Below are 22,235 nucleotides of genomic sequence, written 5' to 3'. Positions count from 1 at the left end.
GGAAAAATCTGAGTAGTTGTGAATGAAGACTCATGGTACCAAGATCCCAGCCCTAGTTCCAGTTGAGCTAGAGGCCCAAAGAAGCAGGAGGAAAAACTATTGGGTCATAAATAAATATTTAAGTTACAATGGCTATTTGCTAATCCTGAGACAGTGGCAGATCTGAATAATATGTTAGTAACAGTAGGTCTGTAATTTCATATTTGACTTCCTTTAGAACTTTGGAGTGAATACCATCAGGTCCTGATAATGTGTTCCTATTTAGTTAAGTTGCTCTAGCATATCTTCTGATTTATAGTGATGATTCAATTGTTGTCTTTTTTTTGTCAAGCTTTGTATTTTTATTACTATGTATGTTAATCTGTACTCCGCTGTGAATGCTACTAGAAGCAAGCTGGTAATAAGTTTTTTAAATAAATGAGAACAGAACCTTGTGATAAAAATCAAAAGAAAAAGAATTATGTTTTTAATACTCATGCTCCATATTTTGATATTACTTGCTGTTAATTTTTTTCAATAAGAAGGTATTTTATAAAGAAATTGGAATTCAGTCAACTTAAGCTCCTTGGTAACCAAGTCAACAAGTGAAATGGATTATACTGTTTGTAACATATTGCATTTCTCCCAATGACTTAGGTGTAGCTGATACATAATAGTAAAAGTATTCAAAGGCCAACAACAAAATAGTCTCTTACATCAGAAAAAGTATTTTTGACATTTTTATTTAAAAAAAAAAAAAAAAAAAAGGCAAAGCGTTCAATTTCTTTTAGAATGCAAAATTATCAAAACTTCTCAGGAAAAGATTCCATTTCTTTCTTGATTCTGTCTTCTATGAGCAATGTGAAATTACCATCTGAATGTGGAAGACTGTAGCTGACAAAAACTTGTTTTTTAGTCTTCTTGGCTGAAAGAGAGAAGAACAAGAATATGTCAGGCTGTGACCATTATATACGGTTTTAAAAGTTTCCATTTTAACCTTCCTCATCCTTCGAGATGGCTATCAGATCAAATCCTTTTCACGGACCAAAACACACAAATATGCCTGAGGCTTCCATGAATAGGGGAATTTACCTGCACATCTCAAAGACCCCTTCCCCTACTTAGCTGAAGAGAAAGTTATGGTACATCTAGCACAAATTTGTCTATGTGCCAGGAACTGTTATAACACTACTGTTTTTTTGTGAATACCTTGTAAAGGCAACTAAAAGCAAGTTTGCTTACCGTAAACGGTGTTTTCCGTACATAGCAGGATGAATTAGCCATACTGTCTGGGAATTCCCTCCAAGCGGCTTCAGGCACAAACTTCTCTCAAGATATACAGAGCTTTGCTCTGTGTGCCTGCGTGGTGGTTCCCACAGGATTGCCCGACTACCTCAGTTGATAAAAAAGTATGGACAAGCAGCGGACAGAACAAACAGGCAAAGATGGAAAGGCTGACCAGGAAGAAGGGTGGGATCGCATGGCTAATTCATCCTATCTACGGAAAACACCATTTACAGTAAGCAAACATGCTTTTTTCCCCATCGATACGCAGGCTGAATTAGCCATGTGATCTGGTTGTCCCCAGCTGAGGATTGAGTACACTTGACTACCCATGCAAAAAAGTGGCATTCTTCATTGATGTCATACTCTAGGAGGCCCAGTGCGTGAAACCCGTCCTGTTGGTGGACAGCTCTATGTGCTGATGGCGTAGTGCAGTATTGTCGCACCCATTACTGCATCTGATTTTGTTTGTTGTTGGAGGCAATAATGGGATATGAAGATATGAAGAAAGGATCAAGTAGCCACTCTACAAATGTCTAGAACTAGTACATTGCGAAGGTGAGCTATTGAAGCTGCCGTGGCTCTGAGCTGATGTGTCTTAACTTTAGCTGCAAGATGTGATGCCTGAGTTGAGTAGTAAAAATGAATGCATTGGGACAACCAGTTAGCTAATGTTCTTTTGGTGACTGGCAATCCTAGTGGTGTTCAGGTCGAAGGAGACAGAGTTGGGACTGTCGTCTAGAAGATTGAATCTTCTGTTTGTAATATGCCAGGGCTCTTTTACAATCCAGAGCGTGCAGGGTCCTTTTCCTTCAACCGCATGCGGTTTTGGAAAGAAGGTCGGTAAGGTGATTCTCTGATTCAGGTGAAAAGCTGAGACCACCTTTGGAAGAAAGGATGGATGGGTCCGCAAGGTGATCTTGTCATGGTAGAATTGCAAGTAAGGGGATAGTGGACTAATGCCTGAAGCTCGCTAACCCGTCTTGCTGCAGTTATCACAACCAGGAACAATATGTTCCATGTCAGAAATTTAATGGAGGCAGTTTGCATCAGCTCAAAGGGCAGAAGCATAAGTTATTCCAAAACCAGGTTGATATCCCAAAGAACTGCAAGCGTTGAAACTGGGGGACAGAGCCTTAAAGCCCCTTTCATGAAATGAGACATCAGCGGGTGCGTCGACATTGAGTTTCCGTGTGTGAAAGGATGATATGCTGCTATGGCTCTGAGGTGCACTCTCATGGATGACAATGCTAGGCCAGAGGAGTATAATAGATGCAGATATTGCAACAGTTATTCTGGGGAACAGCCAAATGGGTCTACATCCAGTGTTACATACCAGGGAAGGCATCTATGCCACTTGCTCACATAATTCTTTCTTGTGGATGGTTTTCTGGCAGATATCAGAATACCCTGAATCTCAGTAGGAAGAGGGAGGTGACTCAACACCTCCCTTTCAATCTCCAAGCCATCAGGTGTAGAAAGGAGAGTAGCGGTTGAAGAAGTGTGCCGTTTTCCTGTGACAGTAGGTTCGTCCTGCTTCCCAAGGAGATTGGTGGTTGAGTCAAGAGTTTTAAGAGATAGGCGTACCACGTTTGTCTGGACACGCTGGCTCAATGAGGATAAGATTTGATTCTTCCATGATGCATTTTTAGATTACATGACCTATCAGATGTATCAGCGGTTACGCATGGCCCCTGGCCCAGGACCATTGCTGCAATGACAATACTAGGTATACTGTAGGGAGATATAAAATAGGGGAAAAATCTGAGTAGTTGTCTCCCGTCCAGGGAATTAGGAAATCATCCTGGATGATCCTGTGTCTGCTCGGGTACAGAGAGCAAAAACTTGGAAGATAGTGACAGACATAACCTTGCCATACTGGCAATACTTAAAGCCTGGGGTCTTGGGAGCCATGGGTAGCACTTAAAAGTGCTTTTGGTGTTTCACCGAAGTGAGAAAAGAGAGAGAATAAGAGAAAAAAAAACCAAGAGAGAATGAGATTCATGTCTGTGAGCTGCGCAGGAAAAAAATAAGAGGCAGTCAGGCAATCGCATGGGAACCACCGCACAGGAGTACAGAGCACAGCTCCGTGTATTCTTGAGAGACATTTCCACCTCGAGTCGCCTGGAGGGACGTCCCAGACAGCATGGCTAATTCAGACTGCTTATCAACAAGAACTATAAACTACACTAAAAACAGACACTGGGAAAATCCTTGCAAGAGTAAAAGTTGATTGGTTTACTTTACATGTAGCTACCTAAATGTATGCTTTGCAAAGAGCATGCCACATTTGTCACCAACGTAGTAGAAATCATTACTTCTATAGTGTTACTTGACAAATGGAGTGCTATACAAAAACAGAGACAGCCCCTGCTCTGTAGAGATTGCACTCTAATCAAGACAAACATACAGGGCAAAACAGACTTGGGGAATTCCATTTATTAAGAAAATGATTAAAATCAATAAGGCTATGGAACAATCAGGGATTAAGATTGATATGCAGACTCAAAAAGGGTGAGTTTTAGAATAGATTTGAATAAGGCATGAGAATGAACGAGATGCGCCAACTCATGAACAGTATTCCAAGCATACAGTGCAGCAAGGTGGAAAGTCGGGCGTTGGTGATTGAGAAGGGCATAGAACCAAATGAGCTGAGTTGACAAGCAGAGATAAAGACTGGAAAGGTAGTGAGGATGTGCAGAGTGACGGCTCTTGTAGGTAAGTAAGGGAAGCTTAAACTGTATGTGAAAATGGATAGGGAATCAATGTAGTGACTTCAGAAGAGAGGTTATATGGGTGTAGGGAAATTGGTGAAAGATAAGTCACACAGCTGAATTTTGGCTAGACTGTAGTGGAAGACCTGAGAGTAGCAGGATGCAGTAATTAAGCGGGGGTGATGTAAGAATGAATAAGGTTTCTGGTAGTGTGTTCTAAAAGGAAGGGATGTTTTTTTGATGATGTTATAGAGAAATAGTATTCCTTGTTTTGGATGTGTGTAGAGAAAGTGAGAGAAAAGCGCTGAAGATGACCCCAACATTATAGGCGGAGAGAACTGGAACAATGTTATCCATAGACAAGAGAAAGGGAGGAGGGGAAGTGGGTTGATGGGGGAAAAATAAGGAGTTCTGTCTTGGCCAAGCAGACAGACTTGGGATTGGATTCCTGATGACATTTCTGATGTATGTTGAATATTAACTGATGTACCATCACATTACCATAGCATCTAAGCTGTTTACATTAAAATCATAAAATTAAAACCAGATAACAAAAAAAAATCCCTCACTCTTCCAAAATCCTCCCCAACGAAACTAAAAATAAACTCTCCCATTTCCACAAAACATTTACATAGATATTGTTTAATGGGACACAGCCAGCATGGATTTACCCAAGGAAAGTCTTGCTTTACAAATCTCCAACATTTTTTTGAAGGGGTAAATAAACATGTAGACAAAGATGAACCAGTAGATATGGTGTATTTGGATTTTCAAAAGGCATTTTACCAAGTTCCTCATGAAAGGCTTCTAAGAAAACTGAAAAGCATGGGATAGGAGGTGATGTCCTTTTGTGGATTGTAAACTGGTTAAAAAACAGGAAACAGATTAGGATTACATAGTCTGTTTTCACAGTGGAAAAAGATAAACAGTGGAGTGCCTCAGGGATCTGTACTTGTACTGGTGCATTTTAATATATTTATAAATGATCTGGAAAGGAGTATGACAAATGAGGTGATCAAATCTGCAGATGAGACAAAATTATGCAAAGTAGTTCAATCTCAAAGGGACTTTGATAAATTGCAGGAGGACCTTGTGAAACTGGAAGATTGGACTTCCAAATGGCAGATGAAATTTAATGTGGACAAGTGCAAGGTGATGCATATAGGGAAAAATAACCCTTGCTGTAGTTACACAATGTTAGTTTCCATCTTAGGAGTTATCACCCAGGAAAGAGATCTAGGCATCATAGTGGACAATACATTGAAATAGTCGGCTCAGTGTGATGTGGCGGTCAAAAAAGCAAATGTTAGGAATTATTAGGAAGGGAATGGCAAATAAAACGGTTGATGCACCAGGGTGAGACCGTTAATCAGTTGTTTACTCTTTTGAAAACTGCAAAGACCAGGGGACACACAATGAAGTAACTGGGTAATACAAAACTAGTAAGAGAACTTTTTTTTTACTGAATGCATAATTAAGCTCTGGAATTCGTTGTCAGAGGATGTGTTGAAAGCTATTAGTATAGCTGCGTTTAAAAAAGGTTTATACAAATTCCTGGATGAAAAGTCTATTAACAATTATTAAGGTAGAGTTGCAGAAATCCACTGCTTATTCTTGGGATAAGAAGCTTGGAATCTCTATCTATCCCTTGGGCTCCTACCAGGTACTTGTGACCTGGCATGGCAACTGTTAGAACAGGATACTGGGCTTGATGAATCCTTGGTCTGATTCAGTATGGCAAGCTTATAAATACTGTGTGCAATTATGGTCGCCGCATCTCAAAAAAGATATAGTTTCACTGGAGAAAGTGCACAGAAGGGTGACCAAAATGGTAAGGGACATGGAACAGGTCCCCTATGAGGAAAGGCTAAAGAGTTAGGGCTGTTCAGCTTGGAAAAAAGACGGCTGAGAGGGGATATGATTGAAGTCTACAAAATCATGAAAGGACTTGAACAGGTTAATGTAAATCGGTTATTTACTCTCTCTCAGATAACAAAAGGACTAGGGGGCACTCCATGAAGGTAGCAAGTAGCTCATTTAAAACAAATTGGAGAAAATTCGTTATCACTGAACACATAGTTAAGCTCTGGAATTCATTACCAGACGATTTGGTTACAGCAGTTAGTATTTAAAAAAGGTTTGGATAAGTTCCTAAAGGAGAAGTCCATAAGAAAATTTACACTTACCAGTTAATTGCTTTCTTTTAGTCCTAGCAGACCAGTCCACACTTGAGGGATTCCCTTGCTTGCCCATAGGTGGAGGCTTATGTCACTCATACTATATATCCTGAGATAGCTGGGAGGTTCCTCAGTTGCCTTTTGCCCTAGCCTATTAGGTTGATGTCCCGTATTTCTCTTTTTCTAATCCCCTCCCCCCTTTTTTTTTCTTTCAGGAGGGTACCTGGACTGGTCTGCTAGGACTAAAGAAAAGGAAATTATCTGGTTAGTATAAATTTCACCTTCCTTTTTGTTCTGTAGTCCAGTCCACACCTGCGGAATGTACCTGAGCAGTAACTAATTCAGGTGGGCTGAGGCCTTAGCAGCTCCCAACATTACTTTGCTAAACTTTAGATCCTCTTCTACTTGCAGGTTTAGCCTGTAATGGATTGTGAAAGTACCCAGGAGGATCATGTGTCTGCCCTACAAATATCTTGAGGCATTGCAGCCCTACTCTCTGCCCACTAGATTGCTTGGGCTCTAATAGAGTGGGCGCGTAATGCCCTCGGGGTCTGCTTCCCCTGTGCAATATATGCCGCCACTATCGCTTCCCTAATCCAGCGTGCAATTGAGGGCTTAGAAGCTGCCTGGCCCCTTCTATGGCTTTCCAACAGGACAAACAATATGCCTGACCTCCTGATTCACTGGTGACTTTTAAATAATGTAGCAGTGTCCTTAGGACGTCTAGCGGGCAATGGCTGCCCCCTGCCTATCCTCCCCATCCTTCTCAGAGCCGGTAAAACAATTTCCTGATTTGCGTGAAACTCTGACAGCACCTTAAGTAAGAAGGATGGGACAGGATGAATAACTACCCTGTCCCTGTGAACTTTTAGGTAGGGTTCCCCTACAGGACAATGCCTGGATCTCTGAGGCCTTTCGGGCTGAGCATATCGCCATTAGAAAGCCTGTCTTTAAAGTGAGGTCCTCTAATGTTGCTCCTATAAGTAGTTCGATGGGTGCTCTGGGTCAGGGCCCTAAGGACCACATTAAGGTCCCACGAGGGTATTACCTGGTGCTTCGGAGGCAGCATGCGTTTTACTGCCCTCAAGAAACGTGCTATGTTAGGCTGAGCCCCTAGGGAGCTTCCTTGCACTTGGCTCCTAAAACAGGCTAATGCTGCCACCTGCACTTTGAGAGTTTAGGCTAATCCTCTCTCTAGGCCATCCTGCAGGAACTGCAAGATTTCCCTTGTTTTCGCTGTTTCTGGGGAGACTTTTCTTCCCTTGCACCACTCCTCAAAAACCTTCGAGACCCTACCATATACCTGGAAGGTAGAGTGTCTCCTAGATCTTAACAAGGTGGCTACTACTGCCCTTGAATAGCCTTTTTTCTCTAACCTGTCCCTTTCAAGAGCCAGGCTGTAAGATAATGATCTAGCTTTCCTCACTTGACTGGGCCCTGCCTGAGCATGATCTCGGCTTTCTCTAGCTTTAGAGGTGCATCCCTGCTCAGCCTCACTAGGTCCGCATACCAAGACCTTCTGGGCCAGTCTGGGGCCACCAGAATAATCCAGCCCCCGTAATCTGCTGATTTTCTCAATACCCTCGCTATTAAAGGCCAAGGTGGAAATACAGACAGCAGCTGGGCCACCAACCACAGGTAGACTAGGGCATCTACTCCTGTTGAACCCTGCTCCTGGTGCCTGCTGAAAAGTTTTTCTGCCTTGCTATTCCTTCCTGTTGCCATCATGTCCCATTCTGGCCTTCCCCACCTCCCTACCACTCTTGAAAACGCTGCCTCCACTAATTCCCATTCTCCATGGTCTAGTGCATGCCTGCTGAGGTAGTCTGCCTGCGTGTTCTCCTTCCTTGCTATGTAACTGGCTGTTAACCCCACCAGGTTCTTTTCTGCCCAGCTCATTAGCCGTTCTGCTTCTTCCTCTAACTTCCAAATTCGTCTCCCTCCTTGCCTATTTATATAGGATGCTGCTGTGATGCTGTCGGAAAGGACTCTTACCGGCTTCGTTCTGACCCTGGGGCCAAGATGTTTGAGCACCAGCCTTACTGCTCTCAGCTCCAACAGGTTCATCGAGGCCTCCCTCTCTTTGGCTGACCATCTGCCATGTTCTACCTGTTCTTCGCAATGCGCCCCTCAGCCTAACCTGCTGGCATCTGTCGCTAATGTCACCCAGTCCAGCAGAACTAGACTGACCCCTGCTAACAGGTTGCTTTCGACTAGCCACCAACGTAAGCAGGCTTTGACCTTGGAGGTGAGCCTAAGCATCTCTCCATATCTTTGCGTGCTAGTGTTCCATCTTGAGTGCAATGCTCTCTGTAGTGGGCACACTTGAGCCTTTGCTCATGGGACTACCTTTATGGTCGCTGCCATCGACCCCAACACTTGCAGGTGATCTCTTGCTGCCAGTTTCCTGGACCCTGTAAGCTTCCTCACCTGGTAACTCAGTTTGTCTGCCCTCTTTTTTGTTAACACCTTTGCCTGCTCGGTGCTAAACTGGGCCCCCAGGTACACTAACCTTTGGCAAGGCTGTAAACTGCTTTTGGCCTCATTTACTTCCCAACCCAACTCCACGAGGAGCGCTCCCGCTCTCCTTGTGATGCTGTTGCTCTCCTTCTGACCTGACTCTGATCAGCCAATCGTCCAAATATGGGTGCACTGGAATATCTTCCTTCCTTAGTGCTGCTTCCATTACTACCATCACCTTCGTAAAGGTTCTTGGTGCTGTGGCTAGACCAAACGGCAGTACTTTGAACTGATAATGGTTCCACAGTACTGCAAACCTCAGGTATCTGCAATGTGAATCTCTGATGGGGTTATGCAAATATGCTTCTGCCAGATCCAGCGCAGTCAGAAATTCCCCCTTTCTGACTGCCCCAATGACCGACTTTAATGTTTCCATTCTGAACACACTTAACTTGAGGGCTCTGTTCAAACTTTTCAAGTCTAATACCAGGTGAAACGCCTCTTCTTTTTTGGATACTACAAAGTCTAGGGAGTAATGACCTGTGCCCCTCTCTGGGATTGGAACTGGTACTATCACTTCTAGTGCCACCAGTTTGTCTAGGGTCGAATTGATTGCCTCTCTTTTCTCCTGTGATCTTCAGGGGGACTCCAAAAAGAATTCTGGAACTGTGATAGCCAACTCCAGTGAGTACCCTAGGCAGATCACCTCCAGGACCCACTAGTTCCTGGTGACTTGGGCCCACTCTTTGAAAAATATGTTAGGCGACCACCCATTGGAGGAGGTTTACCCCCCGACCATCACTTAGCCCCTTTAAACCCCCCTGGAGCTCTAGGGGCTTTATCTCTAACCTAGCCCTGTGCCACTTGAAAGGGCTGTCTCAGCTGGGACCTAACTACCTGGGACTCTCTAAATTCCTTGACTTTTTTTTTTTTTTTTTTTAAAAGGGCCTTACGAGATCTTTGGGCCTATCCTCAGGGAGTCTCTGTGGTTTTGAAGGGCAGGATGCTTGACCGTGCTTTTGAGGGTGCTTCCGCCACCAATGTCTGAGCCATAAAAACCTCCTTGCCACTACCACCGATACCATTTGTTTGGGTGCTATTCTAATGAGATCATACAGTGTGTTTGCCAGAAAGACAGTCCCTGGCTCTATTCTGACCATCCTATCCCTTGGGCTTTCTCCCATCCCTAACGTTTCTTCCTGGAGCTGCTGGAGCCATTTGACTAATGCCTTGGCTACATAGCCCCCACATACCACTGCTTCTAAGGACAAACTGGCTATCTCAAATGCTTTCTTTAAAAAGGCTTCTACCTTTCTATCCTGTGTGTCTCTTAAGGAAGTGCCATTTTTTTTTTTGACACTGCTGCCACTGGAACGTCTACCTTTGGGACTTTTAGTAACCTACCTACCTCCCCCTTTTGTAGTGGTTAAAAGGGCAGTCATTAAGGATCTTGCTTTCAGAGCTGAATCGGGCGTGACCCATTCTCCCTCAATCATCTTCTCTATAGCAGGATGGAGGGGAAAGTCTTTTGCTGGTCTCCTTATACTTCTCCATACTGGGTCCCCTTGCATACTCTTTTCCTCCTTATTTTCTTTGCCTGACTCCTGCAGGCTTAAGGCTTGCATAACCTTTACTATGAGGAGGCTCAGTTCTTCTTTCCTAAACAATCTCACGTCTACATCTTCTCCCCCCCCCCCCTTCACTTCCCTCTCACAGGAGCTTCCTCTGCGAGTTCCAAATCCCCTGCATCACTCTCCCAACCACCAGGAAAGGGGGGGGGTCCGGAAAGCAGGGGGTTCCCTCTGTCCTAGGCTTCTTTAAACCTGGCATGTGTTGGGAATTCAAAGGGGAACTACTTCCCGGGGGGGGCCTTCTAATATAGCCACTTTGGCTTTCATTTCTTTATAGGCCTGGTGCATTAGCAAGATAAATTCTGTGGAAAACTCAGTTTCCTGCGCTATGCCTTGCCTTCTTTCCTCTAGGGCTTCTCTCTCTAACTCAAGGCCTGCCTGCACCTCATGAGGGGCCCTTTGCCCGATCAAGCTGTTCTCACGGCTCCCTCTGAGCTGGTATCAGCGGTGCATCTGCTTGTAGCCTGACCCTCCCCTCCTCACCTGATCTCCGCTGTCCGTTTTTTTGGAGATTCACAGTCATCACAGTGGGGGCAAAAGGAGCCTGTGATGAAGCTCCTCCTTCTTGGCCCATATTACGTGCATTTCCAGCCCCTCTCAGCCATGTGTGTTGCCGCTGGAGGGGGGGAGAAGCCTGTGTTCCCGCCACTGTGGCTAAGGATGCCGAACCACTCCCTATGAGCGTGTGCTTCCCCCATCGTGGAACTGCCTTCTGCAGACCACAGCTTGCTCAGAACTAGTCTGGGGGTTTTTTTTTTTTTTAAATCAAAAGGTGAGGAGGGGTTCCCCCCAGAGTCTTAACTACCTTGCCCTATTACTTCTTCTCTCTGTTTTTGTTTTTTTTTGATAGCTCTTAGCTATCCCAGTATACTCCCCACCTAACTGGAGGCAGAGACCTACTGAGTGAGGAACCTCCCAGCTATCCCAGGATGTGACATAAGCAAAAAAGTTCTCTGCCTCTACCTACTGGCAAGCAGGGGAATCCTGCAGGTGTGGATTGGTCTGCAGGACGAAAAGGAAACTTATTAATATGAAAAAGAAGTAGAACGAGTCCCCCTCTAGTCTTATCTCCTGAAGTAGCTTAAGTAACTCTGGGAGTTTTCAAAGTTTAGCCCAGATTTTTGGATTTAACTCAGACTGGCACTAAGATCCAAAGAAACCCCTTCAGCATAGGTGATATAGGGTCAAAACTCAACGTACCAGACATAAGTCTGGCTGCAGTATTCTGAAGCAATTGCAACCATTTCATGGATGCTCCTATAATACCCACATATGGGTTACAAGAGCTTGAATTAGACACTGTAAATCTGATTTTACCAAAAAAGGTTTAAGATGAATAAAACGCAGAAAATAAAAAGTGAATTTAGTTACTGCAGCCAATTGACAACCATCATCAGGTTGTTATTTAAATTCATTCCCAACACCCTTACCACCGTCTTCAAAAGATTAGCAATGCCATCCATTTTTGGTGCAAATTTTTGCCAAAAATATACTGGCACTAACAAAGCTGTAAGAAGTTGTAAGGATGTGGGCGTGCTATTATGAAGAACAATGTGGATGGACATCCACAAAAAATTAGAAAATATGGTTTGAAAGCAAACCTTAAGACTCATTAATTTTCCTAGGACCAATTTTATGTCTCTAATATCTATCTTCCATTGTTATATGAAGGAGGGTTTGCAGATTTTTTTAGAATCAATTCCACCTATTTATAAAATATACTACCTTCCTCTATTTCATAAAACTGATCTAGCAGCTAAGGGATCGGATCAGATTGGACCTATCTGCATTAATTAAATTGGACACCCAAAAGTGTCATGTAACACTGATTATAAGTTTTGCACTAAAATCAGATACACAGAGTTGGTGTTCATACTTTTTTTTTTTTTTTACTATGCTAAACAGTAATATTCAATGCTAAATTACTCTTATGATGTAGTTAAACATCTAATCAAGGATCCATCATCCTCCTTTTTGAGAAACACTAGCTTTTCAAACACCACTTGTAATGAATACGCAGTATTGCTATTAGAAAAAAGGAGATAGATAAGGATATCTTTCTTTTTGTATGTTGATATACAGTTTTGCATTCCACTCTCTAAATCTTTGGAACATACAGGTTCGATACTATCAACCTACATGAAAGATAGTCAACAAATTCTGACCCATCTTAATAGAAATTAAATCCTAACAAGACTGAAATTTGGCTGAGCAGTAGTAACTCCACTATAGATAAACCATAGGTGCTGGACTTGGATACCTTTCAGATTGCCCCCTCAAACCAAGTATGCGATTTAGGTATCCAGTTAGATGAAAATCTCACAATGAAAAAGAACATCAATAAATTAGTTAATATGGACTACGCAAGGTTGTGGGTACTACGTCACTTGAAACCTTTATTATCCTTTGAAGATTTTCATTTAGTATTGCAAACACTTATTTTTTCAAACAGACTACTGTAACTCTCTTTTACTGGGTCTTCCTGCATGTAGCTTAAAACCATTACAATTACTACAAAATGTTTCTGCCAGGCTTTTATCAGGAACTAAGAAATCTGACCACAATACACCCTCATTGATTTCACTGCACTGGTACCAGTACAAAGTATTACTATTAATATTCAAAATTATTCACTCAAGTGACACTAAGCTAATGGGTGTGACTTTACATATACATACATCTCAGCGTACATTAAGATCATAAAATAAAGGGCTGCTGTCTGTTCCTACAATAAGGAGTGCATACCTGACTGAAATAAGAGATTGTGTGCTTTCCATAGCTGGTCCTAAACTCTGGAATTCACTATGTCTGATACAAGAAAGAGAGAGATTCAAATGGGAACTAAAAACATGGCTGTTTAAAAATGCTTATAATCTTATTTAAAATCATGAGAATAAAGAACACAGTTTTAAGAATGATAAGAAATTTAAAACTGAATCATGAGGAATTGTAACAGGAGAGGGAGGGAATTACAAGACTAAGAATGACGAGAGTTCTTTGGATTAGAAGCATGGAGGATAAAATGTAGTGAAACATAATTTATAATGATCTGATTATCATGTATTAATTTAAAATGAACTGATTTTATATATTAATTGTTAGATATCTTTTCTGTAACATGAACATATTTTAATAAGTGGTCTTGATTAGTTATAGAATATTGCATCTGATATGTGTCAGTTTTGCTTTCTAATATTATGAATGTTATTTTGTAAACCTCTGTGATCTTGATTTGGAACAGCGGTATATAAAATTTTTAAATAAATAAATAAAACGCCAAAATAAGGGCCTTCCCTGATTTGTCCAAAGAAACTCAGAAGAGAAGGCAGGCATTCCTACTTAAGGTTTTACAACTTGGTGCCTCCTTTTACTCAAAATATCCTTGTAAATGTTTAATCAGCTGTCAAGGTGTGAGGTTTATTTCTCTATGAACCCGTCCAGCTCTCTATGTTTTTGAGTGACAAATCACCTATGAATCCTGTAATTAGTGAAGATACAAAGTGGATTTTTTTTACTCCATCTTGTGCTCTGTTGCACTATTTTACTTCCTTTATGTAATAATTTCTTTTATTTCTCTCTCCTGGGGATATTGTGTATTGGAGCCCCACTTAGCTGTAGACTAGAGGCAGCAAGTAAGGCCAAATTTCCTTACCTGTTAATTTCCTTTCCATTAGTCCTACTACACCAGTCTAACCCTGGAAAGTAAGTTATTTCCCCCTACCAGCAGATGGAGGTAGACAATGAGAAACTACTTACCCGATAGTTTCCTTTTCTTTAGGACAGACAGATGAATCCAGAACCAGTGGGTTATGCACCTCTACCAGCAGATGGAGACTGAGCAAAGTGACGTCACAGTATATATACTCCTGCCTTAACATCAGCCTGCCAGTATTCTCTTCAAAAGCAACTGTGGACAGACTAGCAAAAAATTTGATTAAAAACAGACAACCAATTCTGTACTCAAACAATAAGAAATAGGGATTGGATTAACATTTACTAGTAATTCCTGGAAACTCTTAGTCATGCAGCAGGACCATAACCCAATCATTCGGCAGCCAAGGGCGGGAAGCTGGATTCATCTGTCTGTCCTAATAAAAAATTAATCATCACATAAGTAATAATTTCTCGTTTCTTAGGATCCAGACAGATGAATCCAAAACCAGTGGGATGTACCCAAGCTACTCCCAAACAGGGCGGAAGGCTGCCCAAGGTCCAGTCAAAACCGCAAGTGCAAAGGCTGCATCCTCCCGGGTCTGCAGATCCATATAAACCCTGCAAAAAGTATATAAGGAGGACCACGTCACAGCTCGGCAAATGTCGATGGGAGACAACAATCTAAGCTCCGCCCATGACACTGCCTGAGCCCTAGTGGAATGAGCCCTAACCTGAATAGCTAACTGCTTTTCAGCATCCACAAACGCGGCCGTTACCACTTCCTTAATCCAGCAAGCTATTGTAACTCGTGAAACTGGTTCACCCTGCTTCCTTCCACCATGGAGGAAAGGTTCAAAAACCTCCAGATACCATAAGACAAGTCTCTTGACATCCAAGGGACTTAGGAGGCGATACTCCTCTGCGTCCCTGACAGTATGCAGCTGCATCACCCCTGGAGTTACCCAAAGGAAAGGCTCCCGGCAAGACAAGGCCTGCAGCTCGGAAATGCAACGCGCAGAACATATAGCCACTAGGAACATTGTCTTAAAGGTCAATAACAGCAAAGAAACCCAGCACCAAATTAAGACTCCACAATGGAACCGGTAAGCTCAAGGGAGGCCGGAGATGCTTCACTCCCTTCAAAAAAATGGGCCACTGAAACAATCCCCATAGGGAGATGCATGTCCATCATCTGCTGGAGATGGAGATTACTGGCAGGTTGGGGTCACTGCAGGAGTATACTGTGATGCCAGCTTGCTCCATCTCAATCTGCTGGCAGGGGAGCATAACCCACTGGACCTGTCTACACGCTAGGAAAATAAAACTAACAAAATAAAAATAAAAAGATTACTATATCACAAGAACATACCCAATCTCTGGGCAAAAGTATTTGAAGTTGTGTCAGACCTGTCCCCAAGAAGTAATGTGGACACTGGAATAGGATCCTGAAACACAAAGAAAGTCATGAAATGCTTCTTCTGAATGTCAGTGTGTGAAAAGTATCTAAAAATCTCCTTGATCACAGAACAACTTAGACAGAAGAACACAGCCAAGCTGTCTATGTGCCCACAAAAAGTAACAATGCAGACTGCAACCCACACCTGCCCTCCCCTGGAAGTCTTTATACTGAACCCAGTGAAGTGGCAAAAGTCACATTTTCTTAAGGACCTTTGTTTTCAGTTATTTTTCCTAGGCATTTCAATGTTATGACAAAAAAAAAAAAAAAAAAAAAATCAGAAGTAAAATGACTGTTAAAACAAACAGGAGAAAAATCAGTGGAAAAATAATTTTTTTCACTGAATTTTTGTTGTAATATTAAAATTCCCAAGAAAAATAAAATTAAAAACAGAAAACAAAGGTCCTTCTATCCCACATTCCTGGTTCTTCCCACAGAGCTGTTCTGAATCTGAATACTGCACAAGCTCTACAAGTAACAGCACTTGTGTTTAACTACTAGGCAGCTGCCAAGGATAGCTGTTATCTAAGGTAGTGGTTCTCAACCTTTTTCCTATTGGGACACACCTGACAGATAATGCTTACATGCATGGCACACTGAACACTTGACCATCACGGGGCTAAATGTAAACACATACTCTGAATCCATAGGAACCCCCCGCCCCCCCCTCCAAGTCCGTAAACAATGGATGCAGAGGAGATTTCCCCATACAACTCACCAAATAAAACATATATTCTGATTCAGGTACTAGCTCAGTAACAAACAAAGGAAAATTGGTACTTACCTGCTAATTTTCGTTCCAGTAATACCACAGATCAGTCCAGACAAATGGGTTTTTATTCATCCCTACCAGCCAATGGAGGTAGAGAACACAACTTTGGGCACTGCCACATATACGAGAGTACCACCTGCAGTCCCTCAGTATTACTATACCCAAGCCAAGATAAGTAACACCTAATTTAAAACCAGTGAACGAGGGTCCAACTGGATACCCCTGACTAATTGGTAACAATATTATAACAGCAAAAAACCTTTGACCAAACCAATGGAAACTCTGCTTTGAAGTCAATATACAGCAGAATTTCGGCACAGATCCTAAGGGTGGGCCTCTGGACTGATCTGTGGTATTACAGGAACGAACATTAGCAGGTAAGTATCAATTTTCCTTTCCTGAACATACCCAGATCAGTCCAGACAAATGGGATGTACCAAAGCCTCCCTATATTGGGTGGGATCCCAAAAGACCCACGCGAAGCACACTCTCCCCAAAAGGGATAGTCTCCGGAGCCCGCACATCCAAACGGTAATGCTTGGTGAAAGTATGCAACAGAGACCACACTGCGGCTCTACAGATCTCCTGGGGCGATACTGACACTCAGCCCACGACGTTGCCTGCGCTTGAGTCGAATGCGCTCTAAGACCCACTGGAACTGCTCTTCCTTTGGATACATAAGCCTCAGATAGTTTGTTTTAACCATCGAGATAAAGATGATTTGGACGCCTTCTCCCCCTTTTTTGGTCCCCCGAAAAGAACAAACAAATGATCAGAGCGACGGAAAGCGTTAGTAACCTTCAAGTACCGCAACACCACCCGTCTCACACTAAAAGATGAAGCTCACGTCCCATTGAGGGATCCAGAGTCCAATCTGGAAACCCGGGCAACTCCACTGTTTGGTTTTCATGAAAACTCGACACCATCTTGAGGAGAAAGGAAGGCACCGTTCGCAAAGACACCTTGTCTGACGCAATCTGGAGAAACTGATCCCGGCAAGAAAGAGCCTGCAACTCCGAAATCCTCCTAGCTGAATATATCACGACCAAGAAGACTGTCTTCAGCGTAAGGGTCTTCAAAGATGTACGACTCAGAGGCTCGAAAAGATCCTCGCGAAGAGCCTTCAACACGAGATTGAGATTCCATTTCGGACAAACGCTACACAGGGGTAGACGAAGATGCTTGGTTCCTTGTAGAAACCAAACCACATCTGGATGGGAAGCCAAAGCCTTCCCCTTTACCTCTAAGACAACCTAAGGCCGAAACCTGGACACGAAGAGAACTGTGGGCCAACCCTTTGGATAAGCCCACCTGTAAAAAAGACAAAATGTGGGAAACAGAAGCCTGAAGAGGCTCTAAGCCCTGTTGCCCACACCAGGTCTGAGTCGGCAAGGGATAGTCTAGCCTGGTGGATGATACGCAGCAACCTGGAGAAGGGAATGCCTCTCGAGGTCTCGGATTGGGTGGTGGTGACCACGGATGCCAGTCTTCGGGACTGGGGGGCGGTTTGTCTAGGCAGGTCTGCACAGGTCCTGTGGTCTGATCTGGGTGAAGGAGGAACAGCCTCCCACTGGGCCAGAAAGGAGAGAAGGAAGTGAGAGTAGCCTCTCATCAGGCCCAATATAAGAGAAGTCAACCAACTCCCACCCAGGCTGATAAGGAGACAGCTGGCTCTGCAATACACCTCCCAGGATGTCCCGACATATCTGTTGAGAACCACTGATCTAAGCAGTATCGCTCCTTTGAAATCAATATTTGTGCAATAGGACAGCAAAATAAAACTAGGGCATTTTTTTCCTGCAATATAATGTTACTCTTAATCTCCTAGTGAAGTATTACTACCAAAGAAAAAACCCCCCAATGTTTGCTATACATTTGCTCCAAGTGCAAAGGGATTACAGGTAAACAGGTCAAGTCAACCACCAAACATCTGCATTACATAGTCCTGGGGGAAATCTGCGCTACTGCGGAGCGCAGAATTGCTATTTTCTTCGGAGAATTTGGCAATTCTGCGCAGAAAATGGCAGAGGAGATCCTAGCATGCCGTGAAAGGAGCACGCAAAGATGAAGGCCCCAGCGTGCCGTTCGCAGTGAAAATGAAGGCTCCTGGTGCCGCGAGATGTGTGCCATTCGCCGCGAAAATGAAGGCCCCCGTGTGCCGTGAATGGAGTGTGCTCCGCTCACGGCGAAGATGAAGGTCCCAGTGAGAGTGAATGTGTGTGTGTGTGAGAGGAGAGGGGTGTGAGAAAGGGAAGGGGGTATGAGAGGGGAAGTGAGAGAGAGAGCAGGGGGGGTGAGCAGGAGGGGGGTGAGAGAGAGCCTATATGGAGGAGACTGTGAAGGAGTGTGTATGTGTGTGAGAGATTAGGAGCTGGTGTGTATGAAAAAGGGATTGTGGTATGTAAGGGTGCCAGCCTCTGTGAAGGGATTGTGTATATGTGAGACAGAGTCTGTGTGAAGGGGTGCATGAGAGACATAGGTAGCCTGTGTGAGGATGTATATGTGTGAGAGAGAAAGGGAGCTTGTGTGGGTGTGTATGTAAGAGAGAGGAACCCTGTATGAGGGGATGTGTGTGTGCGAGAGAGTGAGGGAGCCTGTATGAGGGTGTGTGTAGGTGTACTAGAGAAAGGGAGCATGTGTGTAAGAGAGGGAGGGACAGAGGGAGCAGTACTGAGAACGGGATCAAACTCTGGGACTGGCGATAAAGTGAAAGGGGGTTCAGCTTAGAGGTGGAGGGGAGAGATACTGACAGGTAAAAGAGTTGGGGCCTGAGAGGGCAAAGTGGCCAGGGGAGTAGGGAGAGCAAGTGGAAGGGACACTCTTGCAGTGAATTTCTAGGGAAAGTCTGCATCTCTAAGTAATATCTTTTTTCTGTATTAATTTAAAATGTAATTACTTAAAGACTGTCATGTAAATTGTGTTATTTTGACCAATATAAAGGTTTGTAGAATTTTAAGTTTTAGTGCGCATAATTTTTAAATTTTTTTGCGCAGAATTCCCCCAGGAGTAATTACAAGAAAACCTTTCTACTGAAATAAATGTACGATTTGCTTATATCAGGGCTTCCTAAATATGACCCCTCAGCCAGTCAGCCGCAATGAACGTGTATGAGATAAATTTGGATATGCTGAAATAACAATGCTTGCAAATTTCTCTCATGCATATTTAATGTGGATATTCCATAAATCCGATTGACAGTGGGGTCACCAAGAGGGATTTGAGAAGCAATGTAAGGATATATTAGGATTTGGGTTTAAATATTTCATTGCAAACCCTTCCTTCAAATTCCTGCAGCCATTGGGAATTGCAATATCTTGGTAGTGAAAGGATTCATCTGTATTTATTGAAGAGAGGAATTAATTAATGCCAGCAGATGAGATTTTAACATTCTGGGAGGGACATTTTGAAATTAATGTGGCAAACATTAAGCAGTGGGCTGAAACCCCAGGAAACAATGTGTATGGCAAGCCTCAGCCCACATTTTAGAGACAGAAGGGCAGAACCTGCGCGGTGCATTGCAATGCCACATATCCAGGAACAACTGTACCAGCTTTGCTGAAGAGTAGAGGGGAACCAGGGGGTTGGCTGGAGTAGATATCGGATTTTGCATATCTGTGACAGGAGTTCTCCGTGGACGGCAGTACAAAATAGCCCCTTATGTTGAGACTATGTAGCTCAGTGACAGGATAAAAAGAGGAAAGCTCTAATCTGGAAAAGACCGTACAGATAGTACGTGTTATCCTTTCGTTGGATAAAAAGGAGATGTTGAGATCTACTCTTGAAACAAATTTAAAATTAAGGCACCAAAAGAGGTTTTAGGTGGCAAAACAGAATTAAAGACAATAATGTTTCACAAACGTGAATGGATGACCAAGTTTCCGCTCTACAAATCTCTTGTGGAGAGACACCATTTAAAAAATTCCAGAGATGTAACCTTTGCCCTAAGGCTGTGAGCTATTACTGATTATTTGGCTTTTAAGCTTGTTGGTAACAGAATATTTTTTGTACAAAATCTCCATTGAGAGCAGTTGGCTCTGATACAATGCCAATATGGTTAGAATAAATCTAATGCTATGTCACCCTGAAGCAGCTTTTTGCAAAACAATTGGCCATCGTCTGTTGTAATGTTTGCAAAGAGAAGCAGGTTGCCTTGCTGCTTGCAAAGAGAAGCAGAGATGAAGGATGTGAGAAATCTCATCCTACAGCCTGCTGTGCCTTTCAAAAGCTAAGTTCTGGCAGCTTTGCTCTTTACATAAAGAAGTTGTGACCAATATTTGTTTTGATGTTTGTAAATAAGCAGCAGTGATGGAGGACATGAGAAGTCTTGTTTCAAAGCCTGCTGTGGTTTTTAAAATAAAAGCTAGGCTTTGGTAGTTTTTGCATCTTATAAAAAGAAGCAGCAATTAACTGAGGAGGGGAAAACCTTGTCTCAAAATGTGGTTTGCTTCACAATAAAGTTAAGCCAAAAATCAAAATTTCAAAGAAAATTAAAAAATCACACATGAAATATGCACTAAGGGGTAGATTTTAAAAGAAGCGCGATCAGCCTACTTTTGCTTGCGCATCAGACTAAAGCAAAAGTACGCTGGATTTTAGTAGATACGCGCGCAGCCGCGCGTATCCACTAAAATCCTGGATCGGCGCGCGCAAGGCTATCGATTTTGTATAGCCTGCGCGCGCCGAGCCGCGCTGCCTCCCCCCGTTCCCTCCAAGGCCGCTCCGAAATCGGAGCGGCCTCGGAGGGAACTTTCCTTTGCCCTCCCCTCACCTTACCCTCCCTTCCCCTACCTAACCCACCCACCCGGCCCTGTCTACACCCCCCCCTTACCTTTGTCGGGGGATTTACGCCTCCCGGAGGGAGACGTAAATCCCCGCGCGCCAGCGGGCCTGCTGCGCGCCGGGCCGCGACCTGGGGGCGGGTACGGAGGGCGCGGCCACGCCCCCGGGCCGTAGCCACGCCCCGTACCCGCCCCCAAAACGCTGTCGACACGCCCCCGCAACGCCGCACGCTCCGGCCCCGCCCCCCGACACGCCCCCCTCCGAGAACCCCGGGACGTACGCGAGTCCCGGGGCTCTGCGCGCGCCGGGAGGCCTATGTAAAATAGGCTTCCCGGCGCGCAGGGCCCTGCTCGCGTAAATCCGCCCGGTTTTGGGCGGATTTACGCGAGCAGGGCTCTGAAAATCCGCCCCTAAGGATATTATCAACCTTTGAGAAATAAAGAATTTTTTTCAATAAAGAATTGGTTGGATGAGGGTTTTTTAGACCGGTGATTATATATTAGCATATATCTTTACCACTTTTATACAAAGTGAAGCAATTTTGCAGTTCTGAGTTCTTTTTCCTCCCAATCAAAATTGTTTTTCATATATATATATATATAAGCATGTTATTTAACTTTTTGTGAAGATTGTTTTGAGTACTGGTAACAGAATATTATTCACATCTTAAGCCAATGTGGAAAGGGTTTGTTGGAACACAGGAGCACCTTGTTTCCCTTTTGCATAAGTAACAAAGAGCTGTGCTGTCTTTTGAATAGACTTTGTACTGTCCAAATAAAACAAGAACACCCTTCTCCAGTCCAGAGAATGCAAAGTTTGCTGGTGGAGATTTGCGTGTGGTTTTATAAAAAAAAAATAAAAATAAATCTGGAGCTCCAAACCCTGATTAAGGTGAAACACTGATGATACCACTTTAGGTTGAAACTTACTATTTCTATGAAGAACTACCCTCTCCAGGAAAAATTGCATATATGGTAAGTACGTTACTGAAGGCTGTAACTCACTTCTTTTTCTTGCTGAAGTAATTGCCACCAAGAAAAGGTTCTTCCAGGTTAGACAATGTAATGAGGAATCTTGAATAGGCTCAATCTCACTAAGGGACTGGAGGCTGTATGGATGGTTTCAATTTAAATAGACCTTTCGTGAATCTTCAGCCTGGCAGATGGTATGAAATAGGTCTACTCGATATGGAATGCTGCAATTGCACCGAAGTGATTCTTTACAGATGAAGTATTTAGTTTTGAATTAGACAAAAGTAATAGATAGTCCATGATAATGGAAATACTAATGAGAAATGGATTCACATCGTAAAGTGAGCACCAGTTTGAA

The 22,235-nt window shown here is 43.3% G+C and overlaps 1 protein-coding gene across 1 annotated transcript in view; it reads right to left on the bottom strand.

The window, feature by feature from the left end:
* Window positions 1–728: 728 nt before the first annotated feature.
* Window positions 729–22,235, bottom strand: part of PSMG4 (proteasome assembly chaperone 4) — a 29,440-nt gene continuing 7,933 nt past the window's right edge. Inside the window, exons 2-3 of the mRNA XM_029590551.1 lie at window positions 15,269–15,344; window positions 729–904 (exon numbers count right to left, since the gene is read on the bottom strand). Of these exons, the coding sequence (XP_029446411.1) occupies window positions 783–904; window positions 15,269–15,344 (198 nt within the window). The 3' untranslated portion in view covers window positions 729–782. The remainder of the gene's footprint in view (window positions 905–15,268; window positions 15,345–22,235) is intronic.

The sequence above is a fragment of the Rhinatrema bivittatum genome, chromosome 2 (assembly GCF_901001135.1).
Source record: "Rhinatrema bivittatum chromosome 2, aRhiBiv1.1, whole genome shotgun sequence".
NCBI lineage: Eukaryota > Metazoa > Chordata > Amphibia > Gymnophiona > Rhinatrematidae > Rhinatrema > Rhinatrema bivittatum.
Note: the sequence above shows the minus strand (reverse complement) of the source record. Positions and strands in the feature narration are given on the sequence as shown.